Genomic DNA, 27,619 nt, shown 5'->3' on the forward strand with positions numbered 1-27,619 from the left:
CTGAAGACATGGTGTAAATAGTGGGACGGTCTCAGCGAGAGTTACCCCCCTGTGATTTATGTAATCTTTTACCAGAAACAGTTAGATCTAACTCCCCTATATCTGTTAACGGGATAAACATTTTGTAAATATACAGGGTGTTAGGTTCCTGAGTGCAAACTTTTTAAAGGGTGATAGAGGACCATAAATGGTGAAAAAAAAATTGTTCTACGCATATGGTGAAATCTCAACCGTTACGTAGTTATTGAACTTCCCATGTTTTTGACTCTTATTGCCTTAACTGGCAATAACTTGAAAATGGTTAAACTTATCGAAGTTTTTTTACCCTTATTAGAAAGATTATTGAATTTTCTATCAAATGGCATCTTTGAATCGATTGATTTAGTTAAATAGCTAAGTTTTCTAGCGCAAAATAGCTAAAAATAGTGTATTTTTATTGGTTTTTGTCAATTATCTTTGAAACATGCGTAATAAATTAAAATTCTTTCTTTGGCAAAGTTGTGGCCCCTATTACAATCTACAATTCGTTCTTTGACACCAAACTTCTAGCTCTTATCGTTTTCTTGCAATTTTGATTTAAATGTGCGGCACAATGCGCAAAAAGTGCTTTCCATGACAGTTGCTAATTTATGATCTGAAATGCGATGTTAAAATCGAAATTGCAAGAAAACGATAAGAGATAGAAGTTTAATGTCAAAGAACGAATTGTAGAGTAGAACAAGGGCCACAACTTTGCCAAAGAAAGAATTTTAAATTATTACGCATTTTTCAAAGATAATTGAGAAAAACATATTAAAACACACAACTTTTAAGCTATTTGCTCTAGAAAACTTAGTTGTTTAACTAAACCAATCGGTTCAAAGATGCCATTTGATAGAGAATTCAATAATCTTTTGAATTAGGGGAAAAAAAACTTCGATAAGTTTGACCATTTTCAAGTTATAGCCAGTTAAGGCAATAAGAGTCAAAAACATGGGGAGTTCAATAACTACGTAACGGTTGAGATTTGACCATATGCGTAGAACAATTTTTTTCACCATTTACGGTCCTCTATCACCCTTTAAAAAGTTTGCACTCAGGAACTTGACACCCTGTATAACAATATGCAAAAGAGAGACGGAAGAAGCTGACGTTTGAAATGGTTGATCCGTCCTTTTCAAGTGTTGGTCTAGATTTGTCTAATTCTGGCGGGACATTCGGAACCAGTACCGGATCACTGTCGGTTGTTTCTAATGTGATCTGAGATTTTTTTTTTCTTGTAAACCGTTCGGCAGGTTAATAAAAAACCCCGCGATTTGATGTGTCGAATGAATGAGTTAGGTTCGCTTTTAGATTTGACCACTTCCTGAAACTATTTTCTTGCATCGGACTATCAAAAAAGGCGCTATTCAATGTGCCGCATGGTATGGTTCGCTTCTACATTTTACCACTTCAGACGGGACACCTAAACCGAGGCCGGAGCACTTCCAGATCTCCCAAATATGTTCTGAGGCTAATTTCTGACTAATTGTTCATCGGGGTATGCATGGGTTTGGTGTATTTTTATATTCGACCACGTTCATCAAGATAATCGGAACCGATTCCAGAACACAACCGGTAGTCTCTAATGGGGTCTGAGCCTATTTTCTTGATAACTGGTCATCAGGTTGTCAAAAAGCCTTGATTTAATGTGTCGCATGCATGGGTTTGGTCAGATGCTATTGTCCCGCTTCAGGCGGGTTAACCTGAATCGGTTCGGGAACACTACCGGCTATCCCAAATATGGTCTGAGACTACTTTCTTGCTTACTATTAATAAGGTTATCGAAAAAGCCTCTATTTGATGTGTCGCATGCATGGGTTTGGTTTACTTTTATATTTAGCCACTTCGGGTGGGACACCCGGAACCGGCTCCGAAACACTACTAGCTCAGATATAGACTGATACTATTTTCCTGCTTACCGTTCATCAGGTTATCGAAAATGCCACGGTTTGATGTGTCGCTTGCTTGGGTTTGGTTCACTTGTATATTTGGTCACTTCCAACGGGACACCCGGAACCGGTTACAGAACACCACCGGTTCAGATATGGTCGGAGACTATTTTCCTGCTTACCGTTCATCAGGTTACCGAAAAAGCCGCAATTTGGAAAATGCCGCGGTTTGATGTGTCGCATACATGGGTTTGTAGCATTTCCATATTTGGCCCCTTCCTGGGGTACCTAAATGGCGATAACTCCGGAACGGCTGGACCGATCCGAACCATTTTCAATAGGAAACAACGGGACCAGATTCCGCGTCGAATAAACCGTTGGTCATAAAAATCGGTTGAGGTTTGCTACCAAAAAGTGATGTGAGTTTTTGTACACACTCACGCATACACACACGCACACACACATACATCACCTCAATTCGTCGAGCTGAGTCGATTGGTATATGTGTCTCGACCCTCCGAGGCTTCTATCAAAAAGTCATTTTTGGAGTAAACATATGTATAGCCTTTCCAGTACACTTAGTGTACGAGAAAGGCAAAAACTGTGTTAGTAAAATGGGTTAGTGTTAAAATGGTTAGTGCGAGCAAATAAAAACCAAATTATAACCTAAAACAAAGTGTGTAAAACTTATAGCTGTGAAACAGTTAGACAAAGAACATCGAAAGAACAGATTACAAATACAAGTAAAAACGCAAGAAAAAGGTGTGTGGTATACAATCCACATTATTATATCACTCGGCTTCACTGGCGTTGTAATGCACTGGTTGCACATCATGCGATCCAGTAGGCATAGCAAACGGTCTTCACATCAGACCGTCGCTTACGTCAAAGTGGACGCACAAGTCATCTGCCGGGAGCACCCGCTTGGTTGCAATAATCTGAGTCACACAAAAGGTAAATTACTATTGTAAAGCTATGCCAAAATGTGAAGGTGCCAAGGTGATTAATGTAGTGTGGTCAGGTCCAACGAAAAGGGCTTTTTTCTTTTTGTGTATTTCTGCAAATCTCGAGGTGCATCGGACGGAACTTCCGTCTGCACTGACATCGACTATTCCCAGGGCATAGCGGCAGCGCACATCAGTGCATCGACCGCCATCTTGAAATCCCTGCTGACGTCCGCAGAAGCCCGTCATTTGTCAAAACACTGCCAAAAATCATCCGTTTGGCAGTTGGGAACCCTTCCTCGCTTCCGTTGGCAACCCGCTGGAGTTTCATCTGATCCTAACCTCAATTATTCCACCAGCAAAGGCTGGTCAGAGACCGCAGCGTACCGTCCACAAGCCGCGAAAGATCCTGATCGACCATAAACACCTACAAAATTCCGCAAGTATTATCACCCTAGCTAAAGTGACGTCATAGATTAGAATAAATTATGTATTTTTAAAAAGTAATTAGCATCAACGGTAGTTAGGTTATTTATGAAAGTCGCCCTGGGGAATGTAAATTTCAAAATTCTTTATTCGTTTCCGTTCACTTTGTTACTTTTATCCCTCGCTGTTTAGAAGTTCATTTGTGTACATTTATAGCCACTAAATTGCACAGTGGGCAGAAACGGGCCCGTAACTGGACTTATTCAGAAACCGCTGGTTTTGAAACTCAAACTGATGCATTTTCCATGGAAAATGGCCCAATAAATCGAATGGTGATGGTTTCATCCTGTGCAGACCTCGGGAAGGGGTTCATTTTGCCCCAATTTACCCTAAATTAGTCGTTTTCAATGGGTATACTTCCATAACTCTACACGCCGCTGATTTTTTTGTACCGTCGTTGGGGGTGAGAATGGGTCAAAAAAGGATACTCAAAGATTGTTTGTTAAATAACAAATGCAATTGAAGTCGGAATAACTTTTTATTTTTGTATGCACCCAACTAACAATTGCAAGTCGCAAACAAGCAAGCTTGCTGAATTGTTGCTTAATAATGGCAATGGTAGCTGAACTAAAATTATGCTCTACACATAACTGTTTAAATGATTTTTCAATTGAGAAAATAGCCAATGTTCGACTTTCCTCATCGGTATCAACAATGATAAATTAAAACACTTTTCAAAAGTTTAACAAGAAATTTATTCGACAAGCATTGATTCCTTAACAAAGGAGCTTAACAAAACATTTATCTGCATCTTATTAAGCTGATGTATCGACAAGCATATGCTCCTGAACAACGTGTTTTTCACTTGTCAAATAAACGCCTTCAGCCCGTCATAGTTTGACTCGGAACTTTGTTCGGATTATGGGATAAATCATGGCTTAAACTGTTTAGCCAACCAAGTTATTAAAAACCAAAATTTTAAACGAATCACATAAAATAAAACAGAATAGAATTATGTGGTTCAACATTGAGTGCCAAGAGACGTAATCAACGTAAAAATGAGGCATTTACTTATTATTATTAGTCTGTAACAAGATATCTTGTACCTTGATTATTATATTTTTTATCTGCCGCAGCAGTTCGATTGTACAAAACGCTTGGATCGATGCATTTGACGTTTCAGTGCTGTCGTGTTTACTGAATATTGTTCCCACAGTCACCTAGATAACCAAACAGCATTCAGAAATCGACTGAGCATGAGTAGATTACCCGAACAGATGCTGTGAATGCACCATGTCCAAGACCATACCGCACCACATCTTGTCATACATTTTTAAAGATCGATAATAAATATTAAAACATATTCATATCGCAATTAGTTTGTCTGGAAACAATATCTCCAAAAAGGAGCAAAACTTTTTGGCCGCATTCGATAAAAGTTTTCTCACCGTGCGATAAAAATACTGACAGCGAAATCAGAATGGAAAACACGTGTTTTGGGCTGAACAGCTTTTGAAGTATAAGGCGTTGTTCAGTTGATTACCACGTGCTGTGCTAATTCACCACTGCTAAACACAAGTTCAGGAGTGATCATTGTTCAGTCATGGGAAGATTATGTTTTGCTTTGGGTGCTGCAGCTCACCATCTCTAGGATGGCGCAGATAGGAAGGCATGCGGCTGACAATCGACAGGTCTCGAGTTCTAATCTGGATTTAGGTAATTTTATAAACAATTCTTATTTCATAATAAGTGTTCATAACATGAGAGCAAATAATTACTCTCGTGAGACAACATTTTTGCATTTTATTTATTTTTAGTCATTTTTGCCAAAGCTTAATAAGAACTTTCCAGTACATTTGTAAAACGCTTTGAACAACAAAAAAATAAGTTGGTGTACAACATGATGCTTTATAACTTCTCCAAATTTGTGTGAACAAAACCCGAACATAGGTTGTACGTGAAAATAATTCAAATGTTATTCAACATTATGCTGAATTAATTCGTCATAATGATGCCTGTTAAATGAGTGATTGTTAGTTGGGCATACTCTTCTATGTGGCATTGATAGTTTTGCAAGAAAGTATTACATTATATGAATTGCTTGCAAAACTACAAATGATTGAAAATTGACCCAATATCATCCCTTAGATGGGGTGAGAATGGGTCAAAGTATTCGAAATCGCCTAACTAAGAATATAAGTTAATTTTATTGATCATATCTAGTAAACCTACTTAAAAACAATATAACCATGACTAAAGAAACTTATGTTATTTTGAAAGGGCTAATACAATCGAAAAAATGTTGAAATTTGATAAAATAACGTTTGTATGTTGTATCGCTATTTTAGCCACCACAATATCCTCATTTAAAGTTGCAACCTCGATGAGAGGAGGGGGATTACAATGAGGGAGGGACGCATTGAAAGATTGCATAAGAAATGTTTAACCAAACCAAAATTCGACGTTCATTCACTTTCCGACATTGTACTATTTTACCGGTTTTATAGCCCCTGTATTTCCTGAATCCCACTACCGTCTGGCAGTTTCACGATATTTCCTTAAAATTTCAAAATTGTGGGGGCCCGAGGCCCTCAACCAACTCCCCCCCCCCCCCTAAATCCGGCTCTGGTTGGAACCAACAGTTCCTATTCGTATTAATACGGCTCCGAGGCTTGAGTATGAGGGAAAGTAAACTTTGAACGACCCTGACATCCCACCCTATGAGCTAGCACGTTACAAGTTTCACCTTAATCATGTTCGAAGTTTCTTTGACTTATTATCTTTTGAAAGAGACCTAGGGTTTTGAAATCGGACGCCAACTGTCGGATTTATGGGTCTAACGATATGACATGTTTTCGAGGGGGTGACCCCAAACTTTTGAGCTGGAGTGTACCAAGCTTCCAAAAGGAAGTTCTGTTTCATCGCTAGGGTCATTACCATTTGATCTGGATTGTACACTTATATTGATTCTTTTCAACAGGGCCTGCCGGAAACTTCATAACATTCCAACTTTTCGGAGGACCATGGTACACAGTTGAGTTTGGAGTCCTTCACTCGCACTCGGACGTTGAACGGCCACTCGTAACGGCCGCTCGAATGATGTCTCTTTACAACCAGCACTGTGTATCAATTGATTTGACCATGTCACGAACAAATTTAAGGAAATATTTCAACTCTTTAAGATACAATAGGATATAGATACAGCCTTAAGTATTTTTGTAGTCTACGTTATGATTGACGAAATAAATAAATAAATAAACACGGGAAACAGACGCTGTTGTGATTCGCTCCTATCCTGAAGAAAAGACGGTTAGGCTTACAGAAGTAAACTGATCTTCCTTAAGGTTGTTCGCATTCCGGCTTGTGCCACGAAAATGTAGGGATAGGAACTGCTGGCAACAGACAATGACCACAATGGGGCCTGTATTACGCGTTACTTAGCCTTAACCGTGTCGTACATTATAAGTGGTAAACGTTTAATTGGATCCATTCCATATATTGTGATATCTCATCCAAAAATAAGTATCAAAAATTAGAACTTTCGCGGGTAGAAAGAATTCTTTAATATGTTTTTATAAATAAGGTAACTTCAGTAGTCCTACTTTATTTATATAATATTATGCAATAAATTAGGTATAATAATTTTGTGTATATTATGGATGTATATTAATTTCTGGGTAAGCAACAATGCTAAGCGACTTTTAATGCTACTTGAATACTAAAAAAATGATGATCCTAAAAATCAAAAATCACATTTGCTTCTGCTCAGCTAGTTTGTTGCTCCATTCAACAACCGCACTACTCTCTGTCATATTATATTTTCCACACTTTATACAATAATCTCATACTCACAATTATTAAACAACAAAGTTGTTATGCCGCATTTGCTGCATCCATGCAATGTTTCCAGACCAAAAGTGTCACCACGCCCACAATCCAGCCTCTCAGGTGTTCATCGCCAAGGTGCACACGCAGCAGCTCGGGAACCAATAGGTGTCGACGTACAAACTCTGCCCATCGGCGTCCAGCGTCAAGAGCCGCTTCTGAGAGAACTTTTGCTCACACCGGGAGTTGTACCCATTCGGGAGGCTGCACAGATTGGAGCACTCGCTTGACCTAGTTGAGGGGAGAAAAATGCAAACGACGATGCATCATTATTTCATATGCTTGTTACAATTTCACTCGTGTTCATAACATTTAAACATTTAAATTACCACGAGGGGAGACTGAATACCCGCACGGTCGAACAAAGGGTTACGCAACTCAGGTGGAAAAATTCGGTCTTTGGAACTTCAATGGACTTTACTGTGAAAGCATATCGAAGGGGTTCGCCTCAACCACGACGGACGGCGGGAGTGTGTCACTAGGATCTATTTCAGTCCGGGAACCCCTCTGCTACGGAAGAGCCTCAATCGCTTGCAGGTACTGAGGTGACAACTAGAACTCGCAATATCTGAACAAACGCTGAGGGGAGAACACCTGATGTTCCTTGAACACTCATTGATGAAAGCACCCTATTGCTATTGCATAATCACGTTCCCCTAGCTGTAGCAGATGCGGTTTTCTTATGCGATTCGCAATTCCGATGAACCTGAAAATTTGCCCTTAATTCTGATGCACATGGTTAAATGTATCTGCTCGTACTTGTTTGAGGTGGGACTCATGGAAGGCATTTTTATGTTGTAAAAGAGTTTTGATGAATGCGGAAGCACAACATTCATACCTTAGGTGACCCTTTAAAGACTGCGTTTAAAAATTCCCTTTGGCAACTTATTAAGAAATTAATGTCATAGATAAATGGAAAAATATAATTGAAATTTCTTAAGATTAATTCAATAAATATAACGAAATATTTAAAATGTTTTATCGTTTGAATTGTGCTTCAATATTCTCATTAGAATTTATGAATTCAATATCTATGAAATTCAGAAACAGTACCAAAAAAGAGAAGCATTCTAATTAACGTTCATAGTGCCGTTCATTTGAGGAACATGTGTTTTGTGTGAAAATCAAAGTAGGCGTAACATGGAACAAATTTTAAAACTTGAGATTGGAAGGGTCAACCTACAAAGAACGTAACATTTAATAAGAAAATGCGCTTATGTCCCCTATTTTGATGCACAATATTCTTCGCATGCAAATGCATGTCCGGTGCAACAAAATTGCAAGGCTGCCATTCCCCTAGTACTGTTGTTACTGTTTGTATACACCAGCAAGAAATTAAAAACTAGGGATGTAGGCCTAGCACAGACTTACATGCGTGAACAGCTTCATAGCGAAATGGGGAATGTACATGGGCGTAAAAAGCGGTAGCGATAGAAGGACCGAGAACAGACATCATGTGTAGTTCCAAAACTGTGTAAGGAATTTAAGGGTCATGTGAAATGGGATGAGATTCCACTGAACATGGGATGCACACTTTTTCATTGTGCATTGCACAGGCATCAACAACCCTGCGCCTCCATGGTTTCTCAATCTTATTGAAAACACATGTTTGATTAACCTTCCTAATGCATCTTTTTCTTTTAACATTCCTAATGCATTACGTTGGGAACAGCTCGTTAACGTTGTGTACGGTTTGGGTCATAAATGACCCTAGTGCACAAAGAGGGTTAAATGGTGTCTGATGTTAACATATCTTGGCCCCGTCACCCAACAATAATGATCAGGGCCTTTTTAGGCATGTTTTTGTGTGTTGGACCATTTTTTCTCCATTAGTGCATTATGAACCATGTTACTCTATATAATGTTTTTTCTTTTAATTTATGTAAATAATTGAAATGAACAAGGCAAGTCAAACCTTTCTTTTTCACTTTTGAATAAAAAATATTTGAAAACCTTACATTATTTGGTCACATCAAACATGCTCTATCCCCTAAATGTGTCCACCCGTGTTCTTATATGGAAATAACACAAATGAACTCGCTAGGAATTCCTTCAAAATCGTATAACATAGGTAAGCATAACTCATATTAAGGGAGAATATAATTAATATGAATTACTAAAAGTGCACCAATGAGAGATATTTCAATAGTTCATCAGGAGGCTGCTCGCTTTTAAACAACGAAGGATTTCATCGTGATGTGAATAGGTATGTATTGCGAAAAGTGCGGCGTAAGTTATTTGGAGCTTTCGATAGCGTGCAGTGTAGTGTTTGTGTGTATGTGAAATAAGCTTATGCTACTCTCCGCTAGAAGTCTTTCGAAGGAAGCTTATTCTTCCAGTCGGTTTCATTTTTACTAGTACCTCCAGATGCAGAACTTAAGCTTTTGATAATCAACCGTGTTTAAATTTTCTTTACTGAAACTCTCAGATTGAAACTTGAGAATTGAAACCGTGTGGTAAATTAACAAAAAGTAAGTGGCAAAAGTAGCAATAATCAAAGGTTGGAACAAATGTTTACCCGATTTATAGACTATTTCAAAAATTATAAACACATTTTGTTTATTAAATAAAATGAACTGTTCTAATGATTTTTGCCAAATTCTTTCAGAATGTAGCATATTATACTCCATATTTTTGTATTTCCTTTCAATGAATTAACTACATCGGCTGTTTTCCTACTCTCCGCATCGACCAATGTGGCGCTAGCTTCTATGCGCGAAAAATCGCTAAAAGTAAATCGCAAAAATATTATATGGCGTATATCATCTAAAGGCAAATTTATCGAAGTGGAATACATTATTCGAAAAAATATTTGGTAGTGGTTGTGCACAATGGTGACTACTATTAAGCCTACCAAATATTTTTTCAGTAAAAGCTTTCTATTTCAAGTAATTCAAGTTTAGATGCTCTTCACCATACACAATAAAATTGATTTACTCCTGCTGATCAACTGTGGGTGTGCGCCAAGCGGGTAGTCCATTGTCTTGATATTTTGAATAACAGTCGAGTTCTCTAACAATTAATTTCGTTCTTCAAATTTCCATTTGCACAAAGGTGATTTTCAACGATTTTAACATTATTTATAACTGAATACCAAATATTATCTAAATTTTTATCACTGTTTCGGGAACACAGAGGAGGTTAGGGTCGAATTCTTTCTAGCAGCTCGCAAACTCCAAGTTGTGGGTGCGAATCAGCTTTAAGCTGTGGATAATTTATTTGCATTAGTTTAAGGTATAACATTTATAGACATTACTTACAAAATTCGGTTAACCGCATGTTTGAGTACATGATTTGTCCTCTATGTTCTTGCTGTGTGTCTCACTATTCTTCTAGAAAGTTCACATTAGATTAAATGCATTAGGTTAAGAAAACAACTGTGATAATGTTTAGTAAATTACTGTGATAGCATCTAGGTTTAGTTCAATGAAACTTCATCCCTCTTGTTACCAACTAATGGACAATGTACAGGGGATACTCAAAATAACTGGGACAGGTAAAATTTTCACTTTTCAAAAAATGTTCAACGTGCTGTAACTTTTCGAAAAGGGCATCAAATATTCTCAAATTTTTACTGTAAGTCCATCAACTAGTTGTGTATCAGTGGTCAAAATTTGGAAAAGATCGGGCTATTCTACACGAAGTTATAAAGATTCTAGAAAAACGTATAATTATCCGATAGCCAACTTTTAGCTTTTATATCTCCGGATTCAATGAACCGAATGCAATGAAATTTTGTTCATTTATGACTTATATAATGAGCTATTAAAAACTTTTGACTAAACTTAATTTTTTTTACACGAAAGAAAATTATAACGATTAGATATTTTTTCTAATATAACACCAATTTATCCAAAACTTCATCATCGTTTCAAAATTCAAGATAGTAATTATAGTTCATTTAAATTCCCTCTAATTGACTTGAATATATTTATGTTTCAAAGGAAAGCAACGTAGTAGCCGGCATTAAATTGAAAAAGTAGTGGGATGCATTTGAAAAATTGATAAATTTACTAAAAAAAAACATAAAATAAATAAATTCGCTATAACTTTTTTTCTTATTAATAATTTCAAATTAAGTCAACTGTTTTTCAAAGTTCATTAAATAAGTTATAAATGATCAAAATTTCATTGCATTCGGTTCATTGAATCCGGAGATATAACAGCTAAAAGTCGGCTATCGGATAATTATATGTTTTTCTAGAATCTTCATAACTTCATGTAGAATAGCCCGATTTTTTCCAAATTTTGACCACTGATACACAACTAGTTGATGAACTTACAGTAAAAATTTGAGAATATTTGATGCCCTTTTCGAAAAGTTACAGCGCGTTGAACATTTTTTGAAAAGTGAAAATTTTACCTATCCCAGTTATTTTGAGTATCCCCTGTAACTATAGAATAAAGTTAAACTATATGAATGCTCGCTCTTCAATGCTATAGCTTCTTCACAAACTGCCTATGGACTACCCGCTTTGCGCGCAGCCACAGTTGATCAGCAGGAGTAAATCAATTTAATTTTGTATGGCGAAATGCATCTAAACTTGAATTACTTGAAATACAAAGCTTTTCCCGAAAAAATATTTGGTAGGCTTAATAGTGGTCACCATTGTGCACAACTACTACCAAATATTTTTTCGAACAATGTGTTCCACTTTGAAGAATTTGCCTTTAGATGGTATTCGCCATACAATATTTTTGCGATTTACTTTTAGCGATTTTTCGCGCATAGAAGCTGGCGCCACATTGGTCGATGCGGAGAGTAGGAAAACAGCCGATGTAGTTAATTCATTACTAGCTTCACACTCTTCATTTGTCATTACTGTGGATGACCAGTCCTAAGCTGATATTACAGTTCGTGTATATTGATACTGTCAACTGATTTATATGGCAAGACAGGCAGTGCTGCCAGCAACATCTTTCGCTTTTACAACAAGTTGTCTAAAGAATGCCTTGATCAAAATCTGGGAAAAATCAATAAAGGCATTTCCAAAGCATTTTTTTGAGATCAAGTTTCTTATTTTTTAAGGTTTTCTACGAAACTTAAGAACAACCATACCGATTCTTAGCTTTCCTGAACGCATTTAAATTAAACAAAATTATTTTTTGCAGCTCATTCGATCCTTCAGATGGCAAAGCTGGTCATATCATTAAAACGAAAACAGTATGCAGTAATCAAGACATTCGTTTGCTTAACGTTTGTTGCTACTGCTGTTGTTGAGAAATTTGAAACAAAATTGTTTGCATTGAAAAGGCCCGTAATGGTGGTTCTTGATCAAATATTTCAATAAAAAATACTCTTACCAATCGAGAAATATCTTTTCTTATCAATACAGTAATTTTTATTTTATTTGGAAGTGAAATATTTTATTTGTGAGATTTTTTTCTTTTCTATTATGCTACATTTTTTGACCACTTTGTGCAATTTCAAATTTTAATCATCTAGCTTACAGAGCCCTAGTTTTCAAGTTTTTCAAGAAACATCAACTAAATTGGTATTATTTGCATCGTTAGAATGTTTACTATAAGAGCTAGAAGAAGCTTTTTTAGATATTGTGCTCAAATTGAAATGGCAGTTAATTTCTGAAACAGTCTATATACAGTTGGTTCATAAAAATAGCAGTGAAAGCCGATTTCCATACAAAATTACCAACTTTGACATGCTGTAACTTTGTTCTCCTATCACAGCGAACAGACGTCTATCTTTGCTTGCTGCCATGTGTAAAACTTTGTAACGGTCACATCAGAGTATGTGCTTATGCTCCCGTTGCGTGGCGCTAGCATCCCATCACTTACGCTGTTGTGTTGTCATTTTTGGTTCCAGCGTTCGCCGTTTTCAAAATTTAAACGCTAGTGTCGCTTTGTGGGCTAGTGTGTTTTAACGATGAACACTGCCATCGTGTGGTCAAATCGAGTTTATAAGTGGGGCAGTCTCCGGTGATGGCGTTGAAGGAAAACTTAAATCCTTTACACACGATTTAGACGTATTTTTGTTCGAGCTTAAATGTCTGTTCTCTGTGCTCCTATGATCAATTGAGCTGAAAATATAACAACGAACTACAAATATGGTGAATTCCGTTATAACACAATTTGAAAATTTCCTAAGCATGTGGAAAAAAATGAACACAAAATTACTAAAAATAATATCAGTGTTTGTTTTAATTTTTTTTATTCGATCTTGACATGAAAAATTATGTATAACTACCAGGCTTACGTAAAATCTAATAAATACAAATACAAACACAAATATTTTTTTTTTAATTTTTAACCTTATGTTTATTTTAACTTATTACCTGGGCGGAAACTGATTAAATAGTGTGCGAAAATGTTTCTTCTTACATCATGGTGTAGCAACAAGTCTGTCTATTTATTTACCTCCATAAGATAGCCGCTACTTTGAATTTTATATCGCTATATAAAATTTTGAGCCACCATTTTGAATTTCCGGGTCACCGATTAAATTATAAGTCATGGGTTTTAAGCAAAAACACATGGCACAAAAGTTTAACTTATTCGACGCACAGGCTTAATTTTCCCAAAAGGAAAGGAAAAAAGCTAAAAAATCATCACAAAAATAAGATTACATAGAAATACACATAAAAATTAACTTGACTGTCTCAAAGGTAAACTTATGGGTCTTCAACATATTTGGTCAGCTGAATTCTGAATTGCTCCAGCACGTCACATTTTTCGCTATTCCTCAATTTATAAAGCGAAATATGCGATTTCAGGCTTTTTTGACTGCAAGCTATTAAGAACGGTAACTAGTTTTTAAGCAAATAAAGGATAAATTGGTCGAATAACGTCTTAACTAACGACTCATGCAAAATATGTCCGTTTACCAAATCAAATTTGATAGTTGAAAACACAGAGAACAAACATCTAAGTAAGACAAAACATTTCTCGAAAGCTGTGTAACGATTCAATTTCAGGTATAGGGTATTTTGGCAAATAGTGGATCTTTAAGGAGAAACATCTGAGAATACGAAAATGGCTGACACAATAGTCCCCTATAGAGTATACCCACGTTTTCAAGAGCACCAATCTATAAAATTTGTAAACAAATGCTCTCGATTAGGAAAAGCTGCTTTTTTTTGCAAGTGAGCAAAGTCAAGATAAACAAGTCCGGCTTGGATCGATGCTTCGTCCGACAGATTTGTGCCTCTAAAGTTTGTATGCAAAACTGCAATGGCATTTTTTGAAGTTTCACCTTAACCTTAACCCCGCGGGGTCCACTATAGGATAGTTTGATCAAGATTTCAATTGATTATTTTATGAAAAATATAAGGTGTTTTCGTTCGGTTTTTATGTGCAATGTGTAGGAAAGATATCCCTTCCGGGACGGAGCGCAAAAAAGTGAAATTTCCATATAAATGGATCAACTTTGGTACTCCAGAACTTTTATATTTCCCAACAAAACAACAAGTGTTGTTCCTCATTTGCAAGAACTACTCTTCAACTTTCGATTTTTAACTTTGACTACCATAATAAAACAGAAATAAAAAAAATGCAGCAGATACTTATTCATATTTTACGAACTTTATCCATTTTTTTCTTAACTTGTTTGTGGTAAACCTCACGTGCACCGTAGGTACAGAAAAGTTTGTTTGCACACATGCAAGTATACTTAATGGGTCAATTATTAAAACAGGTTACATTACATATAACAAAGACTAAACAGATGAAAAAATATCCAAAACTGTTATTCTTCCATTACACCAACGAACCTAACCTCAAAATGACTTACAATTATCATGTCATTTTGACAGATGTAACATAAGCATGAGAAGGACGGCAACAAGGTCGATAAAGTAGAATATATGATCCGTTTTTTTCGTGCATGTGTGTGGTCCACTGCACGAATTTATGCTGGCCTGCTTACTCTCACGCGAAATTTGACGTTTGAGCGGTGCCGACACCGCTCAAACGTCAAATTTCGCATGAGAGTAAGCAGGCTAGAATAAATTCGTGCAGTGGACCGTAGTCTGTCAAAATAACCTGAGAATTGTCAAACATTATCATGGCTAGCTTTGTTGGTGTAATGAAGAATTGCTCAATAACGCAATTGTACTGGTTCGTCACGAAAGGGATATAGAACTTGTTATGCAATCATTGGTAAAGACAATTCAATTAGGATATCATAATGCTCCAGTTAGTCTAGTGGTTAAGGCTATGGATCGCCAATCCGGAGACGCACTATAGGATATCAGGCGGACAAAAATCAGAAAAGTGACTTCCACTAATGCTTGTTCTGAAATTTTCTATCGATATTAAACATATAAATCTAGAATTTCAAGTTTCTAGCTGATGTAGTTACAAAGATATTAAGTATCAAAGTTGAGTAAAGCAAAAAAATGTAATTTTCTCAAAAAACAACACATAATTTCAAATCGATATTTTCTAATTATTATCATCATTATCTATTGGTTTCAATACATCATTGGTAAGATAATGAAGCAAGCTTTCCAACAAACACGTGGTTTTGTGAAATAATTGAACCATTGTATGAAAAAGGTACAAGAAGAAGAAGAAGTTGAAAAAGGCATGAGATTTAAATTTCCATAATCGGCATCTTTTTTTCCCAAACATTCCCAGGCTCAACATCAGTTTATGGTCAAGCTTTAGGTCTACTCCAATGATTTTGTATGCGAAATGCTGCGGTAAGTTGCGGTCTTGGGAGATTCAGCGTTTTTTACGCACAAGACCACCCGGGCGCACCCCTTGAGATTAAACGACGATTCTCAAATATTCTAAGCAAATTCCAATTCATTATTGAAAGCAGGCTTGGGATTGATCACCGTTAAGGGGCCATTAGACTGTTTGTCGATATGACAAATATTTGCCATTGAAACCCAACATTCATCCAAGGTTGCTATGATTCACGTTGTGTTGGTCATTTGTTGGGCTTGTTTGGCCAAATATTTGTCATGTCTAATGGGACCTTTAGTGGTCATGTTCAAATAACGAATACCAGTTTAGCGTCTTCAGTATCGTGCAATCGCAATAGGCTCATGAAATCATCAAGTACGTTGCTCGACAGCTTGTTATGTAGCGAGCATGCATTGGACGACGACGTTCAGTTACCATAGAGAAAACGACTGAACGTTTTAGGAAAAACGACCTTCACTGACAGTGAAACGACGGTCGTGAGAGGTTGCCACATTATACTGTGGATGGTATATGCTTACCATCCAGTATAGATGAATTTCGTTCGTATGGTTTTATTTGAGTGGACTACGTTTTCTTGGGTACTCGCGGACTCTAGCCTGGGCTCTAGCAAAACTAAGTCGACGCCCGCCAAAGGTCATTTTTTGATACGAGACACCTTCTGCATCGGCGTATCCTCAGAATAAGTATTTAGATACAGTAACTAATTAGCTGGGCAGAAGCTAATCAAGCACAGTCAAGCACCAGTTCCGGGAGTGCAATTTTTTTAAATGGTCGCCCAGTAGGTGGTAAAAACTTAGCCCTTTATGGGACAAGCAGGAGTATGGTTGAAATTGGAGGACGCCTGTTTGTTATAAAGTCAATCCCAAAAATTGACATCAGTGGAAGAAATAGGTTAAATGTTGCTTAATTGATGTACGATGAAGTCGGTTCAAAAGTCGAGCGAAATTTATTGAATTAGAATGTGGTAAAAATCCTCTTTTATTTACATGGCAAAAACGAATCGTTTGAAAAACGCGGCTTCAATGCAGGTGGTGAGTATGCAAAGCTACTCAACCATCGTTCAAACTCCAGAGAGCGTATGTTATCGGCGGAACGCATCGCTCTTTCCTCTTATACTATCCAAGGAATGCGGTACCAGCTGGATCTGTGTACTAAAAGACTCTTCGTAAGTTGGATTATCCTCTCCTGCTGATGAAATGCATAACTCAGGAAAAAAAAGTCTTCAAGCACTAGTGCCATCCAAATTCGTCCTTCATCTGAAAGAGCAAGATAACTTGTATAAATATGCAGACTGGCTAGCTAATAATATTGAGGAACAAACCTTTGAATAAGCCCATTTTAATTCAATAAATCAAAAAGGTACTGCCATTGCAGTCTCCTTCATCGATGGTCAAACAGCCGATGGTCAAATTGATTGAAGGTCGAGTAATAAAGCAAATCATGACGGTTGCCCATGGTTTCTAAATCGCGAAAATGTGCTTTGCCTATGTGATCTTTGTTTGCTTACTTCGCGTTCAATAGCGACGCATGATTCGAGTCAAACCGTAGCATGCTTGTGAAGTTCATGACCAATGCCAAGCCTGAATTTGAAAGTAACTACGCAATAGTGTTGATCAATCTAAGCACAAAAAAAAAATAAAATTTAAAAAATAAAACAAATTCAAACTTTTTATATTTTATCAGTTATTTTAGCATATTGAAAATACGCCCTTTTCAAAACTTGGTTGTGATGTTTAAAAATGTTCATAAACAATATATTTTAGTCGAACCAACTACAAAATACTAATAAATCCTCGAAAATATGACGAAAATATTTTTGTCTGCCTGCTTGTATGGGAATCCCCCATAGTGAGGCGGCGGGTTCGATTCCTGTTCCGATCGGGAAAATTTCTCGACTCCCTGGGCATACTTAGTGTATCATTGTGCTTGCCTCACAATATACAAATTCATGCAATGGCAGGCAAAGAAAGACCTTCAATTAATAACTACTAAAAAAGAAGAAGAAGAATCATAATGCATTTACGATCATTTCAAATTTCAGCTACTAAGGGGTCCACTATTGGTTAAAATACCGTAGCGCAAAAATGCGACGTGCTGTAGCAATGAAATATCCTGATTTTTTATTTTGTGTAGATGGGAGCCCTAAACAAGAGTTTTATCAACTATACTGAAACCTCCATTTTTAAGTCGATGCATGGTTGATGGAAAATATTTTTTACCGTGCAAGTAATGACAAAACTATAGACTTTTATATTTTTTAACACTTCGCATGACAAAGGAGATTTGTCAAAAAATATAAAACTGTATAGTGTAGTCATTGCCGGCACGGTAAAAATTATTTTCGATCAGTCATGCATCGACTTAAATGGAAGTTTCAGTAGAGTGATATGTGACAAAGGCCTCATAAAAAAAATCGGAAATTATAATAGAAATACACTAGAACTCCAATGGCGCTGTAGTCACTTTTCCTATTTAATTAAATTTATAACTTTTATTGTAATTATTGATTGTTTTTAAGTGTCCAGCTTGAAGAGAATCTTTTGTTTTGGTAAACAAAATTTATTTGACACTTTTAGTACCGCTACTGACGCTGTAAGGGCGTGGCAAACTAGATGTTAGTCACACGAACAGTCGCGACATTGGACTTCTGTGGCTAGTTATTCTACTGAAATTATCGACGCAGTTGGGCATATTCACGTGAAAATTAGTGCATTTGGCTGAAAAAAAAATTTGATTCAATTTTGGAGAGCTTTGCCCCTCAACCACGTCACAAGTTGGCGCTTATGATTGCAGATGTCAAGGCTTTCAAATGCCTGGCACTGTAGTTGATCTTCGTGACTGGATTCTCTTCAAAATATCTTGAAAAAAAAATGAGATGCAACCATACATGTGATGATTCCAATGTAGATTCGAAAACCATGGAAAATTACATATTATCCAAATTACTGAATCGCTAAATATTTACAAAAAGAGTTAAATCAGATTAAATCGACGCAATTTTTTGTTACGCGGTTTTAGCGTATTTTGATTGCGTCAAAATGGTACATGCTAACTTGAATCTAGCCATAAAGGATGTTTTTTTTTGCGCTTCTCACTCCCAATATCATCAGAAATCACTATATTTTTCAAAAACCAAACATTTTTCAACACAGATTGCTAAAACAATGTAAAATGGGTGAAGTGCATTCATTGAAAGGTATACTTTGTCATTTTTGCATGTAGTTTGTATGAGAAACTGCAATCACTATATGATTGATCTTTTTTGTGCCGGTTATTGTACGACTCGTGCTGAAAAAATCATCATTTTTTTCAACTTGTAGCATAAACAACTAAATATTTATTGGATTTTCTCGGTGAACTTAATTCTACTCAACGTAGGAGGGAGAAGCGCAAGTAATGAAGGAATCTCCCTTATTCTTTGAGTAGTATTAAGTTATTAAGTTAATTATCATAAAGTCATACGGTGATCAAACCTAGAAAAAAAAACAAGTTGTTTCTATTTATTTAAAAAGAATCAAATACTTATTCGGGTGTTATGCAGAAAAAAAATGTATCAAAAATGTAGCCTTTGCGAATATATATTATGATTTGAGCTTAAACAAATATTCCCCGATACGTTTGCGTCTAGTTAAGTTAATTTCCATGAATTTAACTGAAACTTTGACCAGTGACTTCAAGTATGGAGTTGGACTTGAAAATCAGAGAGAACTTTATTGTTCCTGGTTTTCATAGGTCATGTTTAAAATTATACTATGATTCGGTATTCTGCGCGTGATATGTGGACCTTAAGCACATTCAGTTGAGCTTCTATCGAGCATTCAATATTTGTCTTCTTGAAGAACAGATAAACTTAAAAAAAAAAGTCGATACCTAACATTGCCCATATGCCCTTTACTTACGTGCATATCTCCGCTTTCACCAGCTGCCGCGATTCCTCGTGATTTACGATGTACATCCAGTTGCCTAGTAGCACACAGTAAACGAAGATACGAAACTATTTCAGTCACATGAATCAAACAACGCGAAAGATAAGCCATCTTTACTTACCCTTGGTGTTTAGGGCAGCCTGCGGCGTAACGTACATCTCGCGCGTCTGGCAAAGCTCTGTCCGGCCGTCGGTGACCTGGCGCTTCTGACGTGATCGTGCGACCGTGTCATGATACACCGATTCGTTCACCAACCGAAAGGGAGATGGTCTTACTTCAAGCTCTGGCGGTAGCTTGAAGGGGGATGGCGAAGGACTTGGTCCAGCCACACGATGGTAGCTAAAACCCCTCGCAGGGGTCTGCTTTTCAGTAAGGTCACGTGCGAATCGTCTCAGCCATTCGGCTGGACTGAATGGGGTTGAGGGTTGAGGATAGAAGTAGCCACCGGCCCCGGGTGAACTGGACTTTTGGGTGCTTTGGTTCGCTGGAGGTCTCACGTATGTGTGATAATTGAACGAGTGCTGGGGCTTTGGGATGTAGATGGGCTGAGGTACGGGCATCGGCGGTGGTTTCTGGTCATAGGCCACGGTGTTGTCGTTCTGCTGGTAGTGCTGCTGCTGCTGTTTGGGTAGGTCATAGTTGTAGCCTTGATACGGGACTTTATGAGGTTGGGGACCGTAGCTGGCGCTGATTGCCATTGAGGGACCATAAAAATGGTGATAATGATGGTGATGGTGCTCTTCCTCCCATTCGCGATTCATGTTAAAGTCCACACGATCTTCGTTGGCGAGGATGCGTTGATAGCCCAATTGCTCAACCAGGCGCTGGATTAAGTGGCTATTAGGTTTAATGAAAAAAATAGCAAAAATGTATGTTTAAGCTCAGCGATTTTCAATTGTTAGAGCCAGACGTGAGTAAAAAGTGAAGTAATATATGAATGCCCAGTTGGTGTTAAACAGGTCTTACTCTTGTTCCTGCAGATCCCAGAGATCCAAAAAGAAAGGGGTAGCCTATGGGTTTCAGGAGTGTTCCCGGGTGTTTAGGAGCCCTTAGAGGGTTCCGACATAGACATCCTGAAGTGCCTCAAAAGGCATCAGGTCGTAGGTTTCAAGCTTTGTCATTGATGGCGTATAGCTCGACATAAAACTATCATTTATTTTCAATACTGAGCACCCATGGTAGGGCAGAGGGCCAAATTGAAAGATTTCCATCCTGGATGATTGCCCACCATCGACTTTACCTGTGGCCAGGTCAAGATTCTGTCGACTTCCTTTATTTCTTTGTGGTAGCAGCGCAACCATGAGCCTCTCGGCCTGCCATTGCTTCAATCTCCAGCTGTGTAGAGCATCTGACCCATCTCCATTTTCGCTACCGAATTTCTGTTGCTATCGGCTTTAGATAACATCGACGATGGAGCTACATGTCAGAGATTCAATTGTGAGGCCACCATGCATGAATTATATACCGCAGATATCTATAGGAGAAGGCGGGGTAAGACCGCCACCCTAATCCAAAAAAAATCATAACTTAAAACTAACAATGAATTATTTTAAATTTTATCACAGCATATCTTTTTCCAAAGTGTAAGGCATGCAAGAAAATTATCTTCCGATTTCTGCTGTTGAAACTTGTATGATTTTGAACCATTTGAAAATGTGATTAAAAAGCACTTAAATTTTTAACGAGGGGTAAGACGGCCCATCAGAGGGGTAAGAAGGGCCATCACGGTTTTTTAGAATAATACCCAGTGAATAGAAATGTTTGAATTCCATACATTGCAATGAGATATGACTCCCGCAAGTCCTTCACATGGAAAACTGGTTAGCATAGTTGTCCAATGGTTACCATTTCTTATTTTTATTGGGGTACTATAAATATGGATGCTCAAACATCTGCCACTATCACAAAAATGTTGTTCTAGGGGGTTGGCCTGAATTGAGATGACTCTTAAGCGGCATGGTCACCTGATATATGAATATGAAAATCGGCATTGCAGTTTTGATGAGTCAAAATGACTATGGGTCTGTCCATAAACTACGTAGACTATTAGGGGGGGACGGGGGAGTCTGGCCAAAGTCTACGCTCCATACAAATTTCGAAAATTTAGTATGAACAAAAGTCTACGAGGGAGGAGGGGGGGGGGGTCTGAGATGGCCAAAAAAAAGTCTACGTAGTTTATGGACAGCGCCTATTTTAGATTTGTCCCGAGTTCCGTAAACTATATTAGTTAAAGCAATTCCTCCAGGATTTTTTTCGATAGTTTGTAGCAGTGGATTACTCCAGAGATTCCTTCTAGAATTCATATAGGGATTCCACCAGACATTTCTTCGGAGATTTATCCTGGGATATCTTTAGAGGTTCCTCCAGTGATTACTCCAGTGCTGTTTTCGCGGTTTCCTTCAGCAATATCTCCAGAGATCCTTTAAGGTATTTCGTCAGGTAATCCCTTAGAAAATTCATCAGGGATTTCTCTATATATTTCTTCCAGAATTCCGCTAGACATTGCTGCCATCTGAAATTATTTGAAGTATTCCTGCAGGAATGTCTTCCATAAATGCAAAAAATACTGGAGATTATTCAAAAAATAATCCAGGAACTGTTTTAAAATTTTGTCAACAATCCATTAGGATTTCATACAATGGTTCCTTCAAAAATTCGTCTGTAAATTACTGAATTTTTTTATCCAGGGATTCATACAGAAATTCCAGGAATTCGCTAAGAAAAACCTTTTGAGATTCCCTAAGGAATACCTCATGGGATTGCCTCAGGATTTCTTCTGAAATTCTTCCAAGAATTCCTCCAGGGATTCACCCAGGAATTCTTTCTGTGATTCTTTCAGGAACAATTTCCGAGATTTTTATAAAAATGCCTCCAAGAACTCTTCTTGGGGCTCCTTTAGGAATTCTTTTTGGTATTCTTTCAGAAACATCTCCAGAAATTAAACCAAGTCTTCCTCCAGGAACTGATTCCCTTGGGAATTCCTGTTGCGATTGCTTCCGAAATTTCTCAGGGAATTTCTCTAGAGATTCCTTCAGGATTTCTTACAAGCATGTCTCCAGGAATTTCTCCAGGGGTTCGTCGAGAAATTCATTCAGAAATTCCCCCAGGGAATCCTCTAGGGATTGCTCTAAGAATTCCTGCAGAAATTCTTGTAGGAATACCTTTAGGCATTCTTCAGGGGGTTCTTCCAGGGATTTCAGTAGCGATTCCTCCAGGGATTCATCCAGGAATTCCTCTAACAGTTCATTCAGGGATTCCTCCAGGTAAACCTTCAAGAATTGCACCAGGATTCATCCCTGGAGTTCCTTAAGGAATCCCACCAGGAATAGATCCAGGAAGAATGATTGATTGTCTTTATTTAAGAGGCTTTCAGCCCTTGGCTGGTTCGTCAGATCCAGGAAGAATTACTACGGCTATTTCTAAAGGAAATCCTCCAGGGATTTTTTTTTCAGAAATTCCACCTGGAATTCCTCCCGGAGTTTTTCCAAGTATTATTCCAAGAATTTTTGCGTGAATTCCTCCTTAAATTCCTCTAGGAATTCCTTCAAGGATTTCTTCAGGAATACTTCAGAAAATCCTCCAAGGATTCCTTCAGAAATTTTCCAAGGAATTCCTCCAGGAATTTATCCATGTATTATTCCATGTATACCTCCAGGCATATAGCCGAGGCGGTAAATGCACGGGTATTCAGCATGACCATGCTGAGGGTGACGGGTTCGATTCCCGGTCGGTCCAGGATCTTTTCGTAAAGGAAATTTCCTTGACTTCCTTGGGCATAGTATCTTCGTGCCTGCCACACGATATACACATGCAAAATGGTCATTGGCAGAGGAAGCTCTCAATTAAAAACTGTAGAAGTGCTCATAGAACACTAAGCTGAGATGCAGGCTTTGTCCCAGTGAGGACGTTACGCCAAGAAGAGGAGAAGACCTCCAGGCATTCTGGGACCCATCCCTGGAATCCTGAAGGAATTCATCTAGGGATTGCTCCGGAATTCTTACAGAGGTCCCTCCCAGAATTCCTGTAGAGATTCTAACAGGACTTCATTTAGGAATTTATCCGGGGATTGCTCCAAGAATTCGACCAAGAATTTCTCCAGGAAGTCCTCCTATTATTCATATAAAAATTACTCCAGTAATTCCTCCAAGAATTGCTCTATTGATTTCTCCAGGGATTCCGCAAGGAATTTCTTCAGGAACAGAGATGGAATCCTCCTCAGAGCAAAACAAGAGAACAAAAAATCTGCACCACGCTCCCGTATCCAAAGCTAGAGCACCTTTTCTCGCTTTCTTGCACCTTCCTGCGTGCAGTTGGTGACTCCGAAACATGTGCGGATTTGATTGCACAAAAAAGTGCGTTTGCTCAAAATTGAGGCACTTTGTGCACACCAGGAGTTACATAAACATGCTAATGTTTATAAATCAATTATTAAGAAGCGTAAAAGTGTTTATGTATGCATTTCTGTCATGCCATGCGAACGGTGCGATTATACTGCGAAAAGTGCCAGTGTGATTGTCGAACAACATTTCGGGAGCCTCAAAAATGATGCACAAAAATGTTTCTCTTTGTGCTGATTCTTGTGGCTTGACGTTTCTCTTTGTTTTTCGCATGCTTTCTCTGTGCGCCTCGCTGTGGATATCGGTAACGATATCGGTGGAGCGTACAAGATAAAGAGAACAAAAACGTGTGCCTCAACATTGTGGGAGCAAATGACAAGCCTGTTCAGGAATTTTACCAGGAATTTGTCCAGAAGTTCTCCCAGAATTTCCTCCAGAGATTCCTCTAGAAATTGCTTCAGAGATTTCTCCAAGAATTCCTCTGGGGATTGCTCTAGGAATTCGTCCAAAAACTCTTCCAAGGATTTCCTTAGATTTTTTTTAAGAATTCCTCTCGGGATTCTTCAAGCGATTTTTTTTTCAGAAATTTCTTCAAGGATTCCTCCCATAATTGCTCTAAAGATTCCTTCAGGAATTCATCCAGGGATTCCTCCAATTATAGTTTCAGAAATTCGTCCATTGATTCCTACAGGAATAACTCCAGGCATACCTGCAGGATTCCTCCAAGAATTCCTCTAGCGATTTCTCCAGGAATTCCTCCAGGGATTCCGCCAGAAATTTGTCCACAAGTTCCTGCAAGATTTCCTTTAAAGATTCCTCTAGGAATTGCGTCAGGGATTTCTCCAAGAATTCCTCTAGGAATTTTTCCAGGAACTCCTTTGGGGATTGCTCTAGGAAATCCTGTTGTGGTTTCTTCAGAAATTCCTCTTGGGATCTTTTAAAAAAAAATATTCAGAGGCTCGGTCAGAAATTTCAGGAAATCCGTTAATCATCTTTTCCAGGGATTGAAATTCAACCAAGATTTTTTCCAAAATGACCTGAAGTTTTTGTTAAATACTTGAAGGAAATCTGGAGGAATTCCTCCAGCGATTTTAATTCGAATTCTTTAAGATAATTTAAGAGGGTTACAGGAATCAGGAAATTCTCCAAGAAGTCATCCAGGAAGTTCTTCACAATTATCTCCGGGAAATATGTAAGGAGTTCATCCTGCAAAGGGGTTTATCCAGAAATTAGACCTGCGGTTCTTTCAGGAATATATCTTGTTACTGTTCTTTTACAGTTACTGTGGCTTACTTTAAACGTATAGGTACTTACGTGCTAGAAGCATGTATACAGTACAGTGTACTGTATGTCCTTTTTTCTTTTTGGCACAACGTCGAAACAAGGATAACGTCAAAATCTCTGCTTAAAGTTGAAGGCCGATGGAAATATTTAATTTGTTTTGTTCCACCCCCTTTCAAAAATCTCAAAATATTGAAGGGGCGAAAAAAAAACATGGCGGCCCATAACTCCATTTCCAATAGATTTTTTTTATTTTCGAGGAACAATTTTTCAATAGTTTAAAAATCTTTTTTTCAATAATAGTAGTTCGTCGGCTAAGAAGTCCACTCACGCTCTTTTGTCCTGTCTACAGGAGCGTTTCACTTACTTCTCGAGAGTCGAATACCGCTGATGGGCTACAACTTTGGCTCCTCATGTTTTCGCTCGCTCTATCGCGGATTTGGCGTTCCTTCGCTCCTCTATCTTCCTCCAGGTGGCATCTTTGATGCACTGCACAGTGGGAAAAATTGACCCAAAAAACGGATCTTTTAACGCCGCTGGTTTCGGTACATGAAGATAACCATTTCTGACGTAAAAAAATACGAGAAATCGATTGGTGCTAAATTCATTCACCGCACGGCACGGGATGTGGTCCATTTTGCCCCATTTTTCCCTTTTTTCATACAATAAGAGAATCAAAATGTACTTTTAAACAGCAAGCACGACTGTAGATCGTTGAAAAAAGCTGCAGGTGTAATTAGAGGTTCATAGCAATCATTAAAATACATGGAAGATCCTTTAAATTACTTAGTTTGCCCCTAGGGGCGGGACAGCTTCGATAAAAATTAGTAGTATTAGCGGTATTAGGAAACATTAATCCCGAAATATATTGCCTTGCAGAAAATTTTTAACAAGCAAGCCATGAGAATAAAATTCTGACAAATGTTGTGATAAGTGTCCGAATCACAAACAAATGGCAGAAATTATGATTTGATAGAATAAATTGTAAATTAAAAATGTTCAAGTAAATACGTGCATGACAAGACTGGATGGGGCATTACTAGACCACCAAGTCAAGGGTGCGGTGCGGCGGTTGTGAGATTCGGCTTTATCGTCCCATCTAGGCGTGTTTACAGTTATTCATCAAGTCTTTTTCAATCAACAGATAGAGCTGACTCTTTATTACTAGACAAGCTTGCATGAGTAAATGGGGATGCCTACAAGGGTCTGAGATTCGCTGTGGTTGCACCGCAATTTCACATGTGGATCGAGATTTTGTTTCCAACCCACTCGGTAGTTTTTAAGGAATCATTGTAGCCAGATGAGGGATTTTGCATTCTTATTGTGCTCCAGAAATCTGGCACTAGAACGGAAAAGTCATTCTTCGAACTTCTGAATCGGGTGGAGGTTGTGTAAAGCACTTGGTGATGTACCTACTGTAGAAGGCTTGCCTGTAGCCTATCGTAGCAAGATACCCGAGCAAAGTCTGACAGCAAATTGAAAACAAATTTTGATGTTGTGATATTGCAAATTTTGATAACTCAGTTTGATGTCGTTTTGGTCGTTTTAACGGTTAAAACATCAAAAATGAGAGCAGAAAAACGTTCCTGTGAGAGCAAGTTGAAAACAATTCCTGCTATCAGTGATGGCAAATTGAATACTGTTTTTGCTATCAGTGCGAAAAAATGGAAAAATCGTTAAATTTAGAGCTTTTTTCAAACAATATGGAAACCTAAATGCAATACGTTAATTGCACTGATGGTATATCATTAGATGCTTTATACAAGGTCGCCTAGAAGTTTTGAAATGACTTAAAAACTTAAAAATTTGTAATTATTTTAAATGACAGCAAAACGATATCTAAATTTGAAATCGAAATTAATCAAGACAATCTGATATCAAAATATGATATCAATTTGTTGCTGATTACAAATCGTGTTTTCGATTTGCTATCATTTTGTTATTAGACTTTGCTCGGGTAAGGGCTCTTGAAATGCATACACTCACTGTAGAACACTTCTCTGAGCCCGTAGTCATCCTTTATAGGATTTCTATATCATAGAAATGCTGAATAAAAAATCGCATTTGAATAAAAGGCAACTACTACTGGTCTCAGGTACTGGTATCACTGGAGCCTCAAGTACCAACATTCATGGCTGTCAATTTGGTTTTTGCAAAAGTCATGACATACTACAAAAATTTCGTTCTAATTTTGGTTGAGGATTAGGAATCTAATATTTATTAGCGAGTATTAGCACAGG

The 27,619-nt window shown here is 37.8% G+C and overlaps 1 protein-coding gene across 4 annotated transcripts in view; it reads right to left on the reverse strand.

The window, feature by feature from the left end:
• Nucleotides 1-6,849: 6,849 nt before the first annotated feature.
• Nucleotides 6,850-27,619, reverse strand: part of LOC109428644 (protein spaetzle 5) — a 43,863-nt gene continuing 23,093 nt past the window's right edge. For 3 of the 4 annotated variants that reach the window (XM_062852246.1, XM_062852244.1, XM_062852245.1), the window contains exons 4-6: nt 19,883-20,598; nt 19,735-19,798; nt 6,850-7,396 (exon numbers count right to left, since the gene is read on the reverse strand). In XM_062852246.1, coding sequence (XP_062708230.1) covers nt 7,225-7,396; nt 19,735-19,798; nt 19,883-20,598 — 952 coding nt within the window. In that variant the 3' untranslated portion in view covers nt 6,850-7,224. Of the gene's footprint in view, nt 7,397-19,734; nt 19,830-19,882; nt 20,599-27,619 lie in introns of all 4 variants that reach the window. The other variant, XM_062852247.1, reaches the window with a different exon arrangement.

This window comes from Aedes albopictus, chromosome 2 (genome assembly GCF_035046485.1).
Source record: "Aedes albopictus strain Foshan chromosome 2, AalbF5, whole genome shotgun sequence".
NCBI lineage: Eukaryota > Metazoa > Arthropoda > Insecta > Diptera > Culicidae > Aedes > Aedes albopictus.